A 10,800-nucleotide genomic window follows, 5' to 3' on the forward strand; every position below is an offset into this window, starting at 1 on the left:
TTTAATAAAAAAAACACTAGTTTTTATAAAAATTAATATTATTTTTTGGCAAAACAACATCAATTTTTTAAAGATCGATATGAATGTTGATTATTGTAAAGTTGATAATTTCAATCGGTTAATAATGGATGTTAAAAATATTGAATAAACATTATTAAAAACTTATTTTCTAGTGGTAAAAACTAAATAAAAATCATGACAAATAGTACTATTGTTTGCTTCACTTTTATTTTTTAAAAAAAAATATGTCTCTAACATAAACAAACATGCAACTGAATGATATACTAATGTAGGTTGCCGCTACGTTTTCCATCATAAAATGAGTGAATGTTTATTTTAGCGGCACAAAATGGTTAATCAAACACACTAATAATATTTATGAAAAATTAATAGAGAACTTATTCACATATCTATAATAATTTATAAAGAAAATATAATCTAATTATATCTAATAAATTAATCTCGTAATTATATTTCATCTAATATTAAAATAAATATATGTTTTATCAAAATTAAAACAAGTATATCTCATATTTATTTTAATATAATTATATATAATTTGATATTAAATATTCCAAAAGAATGATAATTGAAGGTATGATACCAAATATTTGATTAGATATATTTATTTTAATTTTGATAAAGGATAGATTTATTCTAATATTAAATAAAAGATAATTATGAAACTAATTTATTAGAAATAATTAGATTATATTATCTTATTAAATAAATATCAAATTATTAGATAATATTTAATTATAGTTAATTAATTTAAAAATTAATTATATAATATTTTATTAAATTTGATTAAATGAATGATATGATGCGATAATGTAAACCACTTTATCAAATAATATATATATGATATAGGACGTACAAGTATCACACTTTACGAGTGAGGCATTAGAATCCTCAAATATCAAAACGTCGAAAAAACTTGGTTCTTTCTCAGCGTTGGCCTTTCAATTCAATTGAATTGATTGCATAGCCATCTCAAGAATTTAACAACATGGAAAATACGAACGGGTTCGTGCACTTTGATGTGGTTTCAGATGATGCAGATCACCACTTTCTGGGTTCAAATAAAGGAAAATGCTTCACAGATTTTAAGAGTGAAGTGTACCGCACCATCATGAAAGAGTGGAAAATCCTGGAGCAGAACTTACCGGAATCCATATACGTGCGGGTCTACGAACGACGCATTGATCTAATGAGAGCCGTGATCGTAGGTGCCGCCGGCACACCGTACCACGATGGTCTGTTCTTCTTCGACATAGGGTTCCCCTCCGATTACCCGAAAAATCCCCCAAAGCTGCATTACCACTCGTTCGGCTACAGACACAACCCAAATCTCTACTCCAGCGGAAGAGTGTGCTTGAGCCTTCTGAACACGTGGACAGGGAGAAAGAGTGAGAAGTGGGACCCATCTGGGTCCACGATGCTCCAAGTGTTGCTCTCTATCCAAGCACTGGTTCTCAACAAGAAGCCATATTATAACGAGCCTGGACTGGCTAGTATTGCGTCCTCCGAGTGGAGGTCACGTGCCTACAACGAGAACGTCTTTCTTATTACTTGCAGCACCTCCCTTCATCTGCTTCGGAGGCCTCCCTTCAACTTTGAAGCATTTGTCAGTGCCCATTTTCGCCAGCGCGCGTTTCGGATTCTCTCGGCATGCAGCGACTACACGAATGGGCGCGCGAGGGTTGGCCATTACTCTTTTGACTTGCGTCTGTCTTCTTCTTCGTCAAAGCTACATGTTTCACGGAGTTTTAAAAAGCAGATGATAGCGTTTTACCCTCGGCTTCTTCAAGCATTTCGACAGAATGGAGCTTCTTTGGAGGGTTTCGTCGAACATTTGGAGCTCGAGAGTAAGCATTCCGAAAACAAAAGCGGTGGAATCTTCAAGAAGGTCATGGAAAAGATCAAAAAGGCTTTCGGATTGAAGAAAAACAAAGGACAACAAAGTCGTCTTGAAAGTGCTTAAAAATAAACCTATGGCTTCTCTTTTCTTTTTTCTTATATATTTTATATATTGGTTCTTTTTATTGTTTTTTATGATATAGTTTATTAATGGAACTGTGTGATTTAGCCTCTGTTGGCTAGTTCAATGGATCGAGTTGAAACTTCAATGGAGGACAGAGAAGTGAGAACTAGCCCTCTACTCCAGGGAGCATGTAACGTGTGATTGTAGGTTTTCATAACTTCCTCATGAGTGTGTTTTTAATTAATGCCTATCAAACTCTTCTAAGGTGTGATTAGTTAGAAAAACAAACTGCTTAACAAACAAAACACAACCCATTCCACAACCAAGATATTAGGAACCGACTTCAAAGATTTTATTGTTACAACATATACTTATATACGTTGATGATAAAAGAACGAATTGTAATCGCTGTATAGTTTTATCAAAAGAGTTTAAGGTAGTTATTTGTGAAATATTTAAAGGCACAATATTTAAAAGTTGTTACATGATATTAAATCTTAATCAATCACATGATATACACGAATAACTTCTAATATTTATAAACAAGAGAGAATAACGATGAAAAAAACAAACATATTTTGTAATTATTAAATTGTTTCTTTAAAATGTATGTTTTCATTAAGGAGAGTTGGTGGTTCAAATTTATTACTCATCTCACTCTCACATAGAATTAGCCTTAAATATGTCTCAACACACACCTACACATCCATCAATATTAAAAAATATATATATGAAAAATGTTTCTGACGTTAATTTACTGAAATATACATTGCAAATATCATCTTAATAAACTATTTCACCGCTATATTATTGTATGAATTAATATATTTTTTTGTTAAATTTTAGTCTTATATTCAAAATTTGAACTTTTGGAATTATCTTCATATTAAGAATCTCTTGCCACCTTTTATATTTTTTAAGAGTTTTTTATATTAAAGCAAATTCATATTCAAATCTTAAACTTGAGATGACGAATTAAATTGAAATGAATTCGCCTCAGTTGTCTACTTATTTGTGTATCTGTATTATAATTCTTATCCGAATATTTAATGATTTCTCTACCTATTTATGTTAGATTCCTATTAATTTTACCTAAATTAAAGGCTTAATTTCTTTATTGATTTTGTTTGATTTTTTCTCATTATTAATTAAGGATTCATTCAGATGTGGATGAAATGTTTTTTTTTATCGTGCAATTATAGATCATGGGCTTAGGCATTAGAGAATGGAAATGAAATACTTCTCACACCTTACAAGCTCCTGCAACCGACTGATAAAAGAGTTTGGTAGACATTAGAAACTCGTTTATCAAAAAGTTGAAAAAACATCTCAACAGACGTCATTTCGTTTATTAATTGCTAAGTTACTTAAATTTGTACCAAAATTAACGCAAACATTGTTCAATAAAATTAAATTAAAGCCACTGAGGCCTGAGCACGTGGATTAATTATAGTTGACGTGAGATTTTTTAAATTTAATTAGAGATTATGAATTTGAATCTTGAGTATTCAGTTGTGTTCAATATAAAGAATTTTATTTTATACGGTGATCCTGCTTATTCAAATAAGATTATCCAGCTATTATCTTACGTAGAGAATTCATTCAATCTATAGGAGACGAGGGAATATTAAAAATATCCAATTAAAAAAGTGAGAGACTCATTCTCTAAATTGTGTATTATAATATAGAAGTATATTTTTATATTAATTTTTTATTAAAATGATCATCAAGTTAACTTCCAATATTTCCCATATTTCCATTTTTATAAGTTAAATAATCCAAATTTTCAGTAACCTTATTTTTTGGTAAAATTTGTAGTAATCAATCAATTGATTTTTTTTAACAGGAATCATAAAAAAATTACATGTCTCATAAAAAAATTTAAAAAAATATTCCAATGACACTTTCTCAAGTTTTGTGTAATTACACAAATACTTTCTATTTTTTTAATTTTTACATTCACCTGTCGTATAAGATTTTAAAAACATTAATTAAAGGACTACTAATGTAAACATCTAAGAGGAATGTTAGTATAATATTTTTAAAATTAAAAGAGATTGATGTTGGAAAATAAAAAAAGATAAAGTTACGTGTAATTTGATAAAAGCTTAGAGGATATTGTTATAATTTTCTCTCTTTTTAACGTGAGTCAACAAAAAAAATATTTGATTGAACTAATTGTTTGATAAATTAAAAATGCATTAAATATTATTTAAGAAAATGGTTAGAAGTTTAATATTCATAAAACTTGAAAAAGTGTTGAATACTAACAATTGACTGTAATTTTCTAAATTTATAAACATTGAAAAATAGTACATAATTAATAAGATATTCAGATGTCTAACTAGCAGATGGTATTCCCTTTTTTTATAGATCATATATAGATTAAAATTAGTGTTTATATCTAGTTCTGTTATCACAGGGGTCTGAATCTTTGAAATATTATCATGTAGTTGGTTAGTTTGATAAACAGCTTGCTCTCCAACAAATCACACCTTGAAAGAGTTTGACATTCGAGACAAACACCAATCCTCAAAAGCTTGAAAAACTTGAGATCACACCTTATTATAAGAGTTTGATATGCATCAGAAACACACTCATCACAGTTGAAAAACCCAGTTCTCTCCCCCATGCACTTTCAATTCCATTGGAAAAATAATCTAAAATATTTAACAAGATGGAAAAAGAATTCGGGCACTTCGACGTGGTTTCAGATGATTCAGATCACCACTACTTCACATTGAACAAACATAAAACAAATATTACATAAACATGTGGTTAAGTTTGATGATTATCTGTTAGAATCAAATTAGACTGATTGATTGAATCTCAACATTTGGAATTGAATCCCAACGAATTCAGCAACTATCATTCCAAAAACCCACATCACCAGATCTCGAGTTTATGGCAAAAACCTCAAGAGGGGCAGCTTAAATGTAACGTAGTGCAGCAGTTTTTCATCAGCAGTAAAAAATTGGCATGGGTATCTGTCTAACGAATTTCATCAGCTTAAATGATCTGGGAAGTTTCATAGCAGCAAGGACGTTGATATTGGAAGGGGTTTCTGAACCCAGCGAGGCAGAAGCATGGGGACTTATGCAATTCATAATTTGAATCCATGAACTTGGGCTCTCAAACTTCATCTTTGAATCTGGTTGCAAGAATGTTGTGTATGGTGTTTCTTCAAAAGCTACAGGAATTTCGGATTTTCACGTGATTCTATCAAAATGTAGAAATTTACTTATTAATATTCCAAACTCTTTGGTGAGTTTTAATAGGAGATCAGCCAATGTTGTTGTTCATACATTAGTTAGGACAGTAATATCTTATGCTAGCTAGCATCCAAACTTTTCATCATATTTGAAATTGTATCCTATCACATGTTATGATTGAAATGAGATGATTTTCTTTGCAAAAAGAAAAAAGAAGGTAAAACGTATGTGTAGGAGTAAATGAAAGTAGTAATTTTGTACGCATAGCTAGCACATTCCTCACTGTATTTCAACTTCAGCATAATAGACATTTTTTTTGTGCAGCTTACAGATCCTATTTTCCCCAGCTTTCCCTTCTTGTCATTCTCAATAATTATAAGATGGTAGCTTTTTCATGAGTTTTTTTTTTTTTCACTGGGCTTCTTGATGATTTATCAAAATTACACAAACTTATCTTTATTAACTTCCATTGATACCGAAAAAAAAACTTGCATTCATCATCAAATAAGTCAATTGTTTATTTTATTGTGTATGTTAAAATTTAAAGTTATATATATATATATATATATATATATATATTCTTAAATAATAATAAATGTAAACCTTGTAAATTAAAAGTTACGTGAAGTATCTTATAGTTGATGATTGTGTTTTGGGATTCCTTTTAAGGGTTATATTGATAGAAAAACTTTTAAAGATCATATTAAGTTAAACATTTGAATTGAAGCTTCATCTTAATTATGGATAACTATTTTGCAATATTTGTAAATTTGGAAAATTACAATCAATTGTTAGTATTCAACATATTTTAATTCAAGTTTTATGAATATTAAATTCTGGTCATTTTGTTAAACAATTAATGCAAGAAAATGTAATTTAGCAAACAGTTAATTAAATCAAATAATTTTTTTGATGATTCCTGTTAAAAAATAAATTGATTGATTACTACAAATTTTACCAAGATTAAAGTAATTGAAAATTTTAGTTATTTAATGTTGGGGAATGTAAATATTGGAAGTTAATTTGTTAATCATTCTCGTAAATATAAATATATTTAATATAAAAATATACTCCTACATTATAAATTAAAATACAAAATTTAAATCTAACGAGAAAAAAAAAGAAATACACAATTTAGAAAATGAGACTTTAACTTTTCACATTATTTTAATTTGACATTTTTAATTTTCTCTCCTCTTATTTGAAAGTGTATTTTATATAGTACTTCTACAGAAAAACTTTCTCTCTCAATCAATATCTTTCAATCTACCTTTTCCTTTTCTCTAACTTGAATTTTAATAAGTTTTTAAGAGTTTGTCAATAGTTAAAAACAATCCTAAATCACAATTGGGCACAAGAACTAAGTACTCGACCTAGAGTTCGAATTCGGCTCATAAATCGTAATTGAACCTGAGATCGGCCTATGAATTAAGTATTGGGCCTACAGACCTAAGTCAGCCTGTAATGTACTCAAGATTGAACTAAGAGGCTTTTTTACTAAAAGAAAGGAGGGAGTATTTTTATGCATAAATTCCGGTGACTTTTAAAAAAATATCAAAAAAGGGGTAAGTGACTTCTAAATTAGAAGTCATAACACTTCTATTTTTTATGACTTCAATTATTTTTTTTGGTTTTTTTTAAATGTTTAATTTTTTTTTCAAAGTTTAAAACTTTTTTACAATTTTTTTTAATTTTAAAAAATTATTTAAATGTAAAATAAATAATTTTAATTTTACTTATTAATAGTTTTTATTTAATATGATATATATTTTTATGGTTTCATTTTATATGTTATTAATAATTTTACTTATTAATAATTTTAATATAAAATGCACTATACAAATGAAAGAAAAATATAAAAAGTAAAAACTATATTAGTCATGTACTTGTTTTATGGATAGTTAGTATAATTATGTCTTTCACTTCTATATAATAAGCATTTATTATGTCTATTTAGAATTAATTCATCCATTTCATTATGTATATTCGAGTAGTAGCTAGCCTATTTGATGTCTGTCGTTGTTTCGAAAGATCATATATTAAAATAAATTAATAACATATAAAATAAAACCATCAAAATATACACCATATTAAATAAAAACTATTAATAAGTAAAATTAAAATTATTTATTTTACATTTAAATATTCTTTTTTAAAATTTAAAAAAAAAATAGAAAAAAAGTAAACCGTAAAAAAATCATAAACTTTGAAAAAAAACAAAAAATTTAAACATTAAAAAAAAGTTTACGACTTCAAAATCATAAAACAAAAAAAAGATTTTACAACTTTAAATTCGTAAAACCAAAAAAAAAATTACTTATGACTTCAAAATCGTAAAAAATAAATTTTAACTAAAATATTAAATAATTTTACGACTTCAATAAAAACAAAAATCATAATAAATATTACGACTTCTAACTCAAAAGTCATAACACCTATTATAACTTACTCCCTTTTTGAATAATTTTTTTAAAAGTTACCTCCTATTGAAAAATTATGCTTAAAAATACCCCTTTTAGTAAAAAAACCAAACTAAGATTGTATTTGGGTGAGGAGGAAGAAGATAAATATGAAAAAAAATTATATTTTTCACGTGAGACCCTCATCTTTTACATTTTATTTTAATTCAAAAATAAACTTCTATTTCAATCCTCTAAACCAAATACACCCTAAGTTCATACAGTCCAAGGGACTAATAGAATTTCCATATTTAAAAGCGTTAATAGAAACATACTTAAGTCAACAAAAACCATAAATAATTCATAACATTAATTTTGAATTCTGACAACGAGGAACTGCTATCATTTATATAATTCACTATTAAAAGCCAAGGTTGTCAGATTTTGTATGGAATAGTGTTCGTAAAACCTCAAATTTGGGAAGCAAACATATACACATTTACAGCACGAGAGATCGGCGAAAATAAAGAACCTACAATTTGGACTGTTTCTTGGAACTTCGACCAGCTATGAATTCCTGCATCTTCTTGAATTGCTCCTTCGTCATTCCATTATAATAATTATGAGCCCTCTCCTAAATTTTATACACAGGTAGAGAATTTGTACGTAAGATGATTTGGAGTGTCCAACCCAAGAAAGGATTACAGATCACAAAGAAGACAGAAATGAAATAGATAATACAGAGTGACAGACACAATAAGGAAAGAAATAGTTGCAAAGAGACAGTAAAGAAAGCAATCGCCAGATAGAATTTCAGTTTAACACGACCTTTCTCTATTCGTTTCCAATAATTAGAAAGGTACAGAATATTAATCTCGGGTTGCCGAAAATTCCACTGTAGTCTGAGGTCCATTGATAGAATTTCGTTAAGACAAATTAACCCCAAGGATTGCAAACTAATTTGACATAGGATAGACTTCCAGAGGCAAATTTGGCCAATTAAATGCTTGTTCAAGATCTCAAACAAAATTTCCTACATTATAAGGGGAGCTAATGTGATCAACATTTTATCTTACTGAGACTATTTTTTTCTAATTCTAACAAGAAGATTTTTAATGATGTTACTGGTATAAAGTTTATGCATTGTATAAACATACACAGAGTATAGATGTCAGACTTTTGAGGTTTTGCTCTTATGTTCTCTGCATTTCTATCAACAACAGGGAACAGTAACTAATGGCTGCACCCCACACACCTGCTGATAAATTTAATTTCTATCCCAAGTACATTATTTTCTATTCTTTTAGCCTATCATCCAACATTATTCTAAGCTCCATTCAGCATGTTATGACAGAGCAGACATCGTTGTAATGGTGGGCCTAGACCAGAGAACCAAACCAACCAGTCTCATTCAATTCATGTTACGTAATTATAGACACAGAAATTCTACACAATGCTCACCTTTTCAAGGGAAAGTGCATGGCCAAGATCCAGCTTGAGGCCATCATTGATGACCGCCTTGTACCTCAACACCAAGTCTTGGTTATTTTTCACAATGGCATCCGCAATTTCCCTGCTTTTCTTCAACAATTCACCCTCTTCAACAACATGGTTCACGAAACCCAACTTCTCAGCTACCTCTGCAGTCAAAGGTGTGGCTGAGAGAGATACCTCGCGGGCTTTATTGGCCCCTATGACGCGCGAAAGCTTCTGAGACAAACCCCACGAAGGAAATATCCCAAACCTGCATCGATACCACACTATAAGAACAGAAAATTATCTATCCAATAAAAATGTTGGAGATCCTGTGATATTGTCAAAATAGTGTATATAAATGGAACAACTCTCATCTTAGGAGTAAGCTTAATCCTAATGGTATCAGAGCAAAACCAAACTCTGAAACGATATTAGAGTCTATCCTAATTACCCTCACAATTAAATTATTGTTGGGTGTTTCGGATATAACCTGCAAATAATTAATCCTACAAACCCAAATTCTAAAATGGTTATCAAAGTTTATGTTAATGATCGTTGATCTTTTGGGAAAAAAGGAAATATCCCAAATCTGCAACAATAACACGCTATAAAAACAGGAAATTGTATGTCAGATAATGTAGGAGATCCGGTGATATGGACAAAACAATGTATATAAGTAGAGAAACTCTCATCTTGTTAGTTATAGCTTAATTCTACTGGTATTAGAGCCAAACCAAACCAAACTCTAAACTGATATCAGAGTCTATCCTAATTACCCTAATAATTAAATAATTTAAGAGTTGATGAACCTAGCATGAGTATCCATGAACTTAGATCCCTTGGCAGCAACCAAGATGTCACAGGCGAGGGCAATTTCGAAGCCAGCAGTGACGGCGAATCCTCTGATGGCTCCGATAATTGGCTTGCGGCAGAGCTCCATTTGCACCACCGGATCGCTCTCCGGGTCCTTCACATCGCCCTTGAACACGTCCTCAGCGGCCGTGAGATCCACGCCCGAACAGAATGACCGGCCCGACCCGGTTAATATAATGACCCGCACCAACTCGTCCCGGTCGAGCCTCTTGAAAGCCTGGGCCAGGTCCACCATCATGGGCCGGGTCAGCGAGTTAAGGGAACCGGGACGGTTAATCGTCACCAGTGCGACGCCGTTTGGCTCGCGGTTCACCAGTATTAGTTTCTCCGGCGATTTCCCATCCATGTTCGACCCGAATCGATCTTGCACGCTTCGAGAGATAAGCATTGGATTGATTAGCAAGAAATGGGCTTAAGAAGAGACGGAGGAGGGGTCGTTTTCTGAGGATGGAGTGTTGAATTGAAGTGCGTGACGCGAAGGGATTATCGGACAACGAAATGACGTGTCAGGTAATTATCCTATATCCAACTTTGATGCCTCATATCATGGGCCCGGGCCACTCTTTATCGTTCTTTTTTATTTTTTTTCTTAAATTACTTTTCATAAATGTTTAGGGTATATGTGTAGTTGATTGTTTTTATCAATTAAGTTTGTCCAGTACATAAATATAGTATAAAAAGTTGTCTTTTGATAAAGTTAATTGATGATTAAACTATTTTATTCAAAAAAGTTAAGGTGGACTAGTCTAGTTGTGTTAGGGATTTATTGTGGATCACTTTTATATATCATAGGATTAATTTTGTGCACATGGTTATACGGTGCACCCTCTGTATCAGATTTTTTACTCATCTTCTT

At 30.6% G+C, this 10,800-nt stretch overlaps 2 protein-coding genes across 2 annotated transcripts; one reads left to right on the plus strand and one right to left on the minus strand.

The window, feature by feature from the left end:
* The first annotated feature begins 1,009 nt into the window (after positions 1-1,009).
* LOC114420734 (probable ubiquitin-conjugating enzyme E2 24) lies at positions 1,010-2,043 on the plus strand. Its single transcript, XM_028386549.1, has one exon. The coding sequence runs from the start codon at positions 1,010-1,012 to the stop codon at positions 1,982-1,984; it is 975 nt and encodes a 324-aa protein (XP_028242350.1). The 3' UTR covers positions 1,985-2,043.
* Positions 2,044-7,930: 5,887 nt separating this feature from the next.
* On the minus strand, positions 7,931-10,460 carry LOC114419959 (probable enoyl-CoA hydratase 1, peroxisomal). The gene is made up of 3 exons (XM_028385787.1): positions 9,881-10,460; positions 9,057-9,339; positions 7,931-8,229 (listed from the first exon to the last, which is right to left on the minus strand). The coding sequence occupies exons 1-3, from the start codon at positions 10,330-10,332 to the stop codon at positions 8,128-8,130; spliced, it is 837 nt and encodes a 278-aa protein (XP_028241588.1). The 5' UTR covers positions 10,333-10,460; the 3' UTR covers positions 7,931-8,127.
* Positions 10,461-10,800: the final 340 nt, after the last annotated feature.

The sequence above is a fragment of the Glycine soja genome, chromosome 7 (genome assembly GCF_004193775.1).
Source record: "Glycine soja cultivar W05 chromosome 7, ASM419377v2, whole genome shotgun sequence".
NCBI lineage: Eukaryota > Viridiplantae > Streptophyta > Magnoliopsida > Fabales > Fabaceae > Glycine > Glycine soja.

What these genes read in the sequence shown, in the direction of transcription:
- LOC114420734 (XM_028386549.1), top strand. Translation starts at nt 1,010, where the DNA reads ATGGAAAATACGAACGGGTTCGTGCACTTTGATGTGGTTTCAGATGAT.
- LOC114419959 (XM_028385787.1), bottom strand. Translation starts at nt 10,332, where the DNA reads ATGCTTATCTCTCGAAGCGTGCAAGATCGATTCGGGTCGAACATGGAT. An exon ending in TTCATGGATACTCATGCTAG is followed by an intron (nt 9,340 to 9,880) that starts GTTCATCAACTC and finishes GTATCGATGCAG; the next exon opens with GTTTGGGATATTTCCTTCGT. An exon ending in ATGCACTTTCCCTTGAAAAG is followed by an intron (nt 8,230 to 9,056) that starts GTGAGCATTGTG and finishes TATAAAATTTAG; the next exon opens with GAGAGGGCTCATAATTATTA.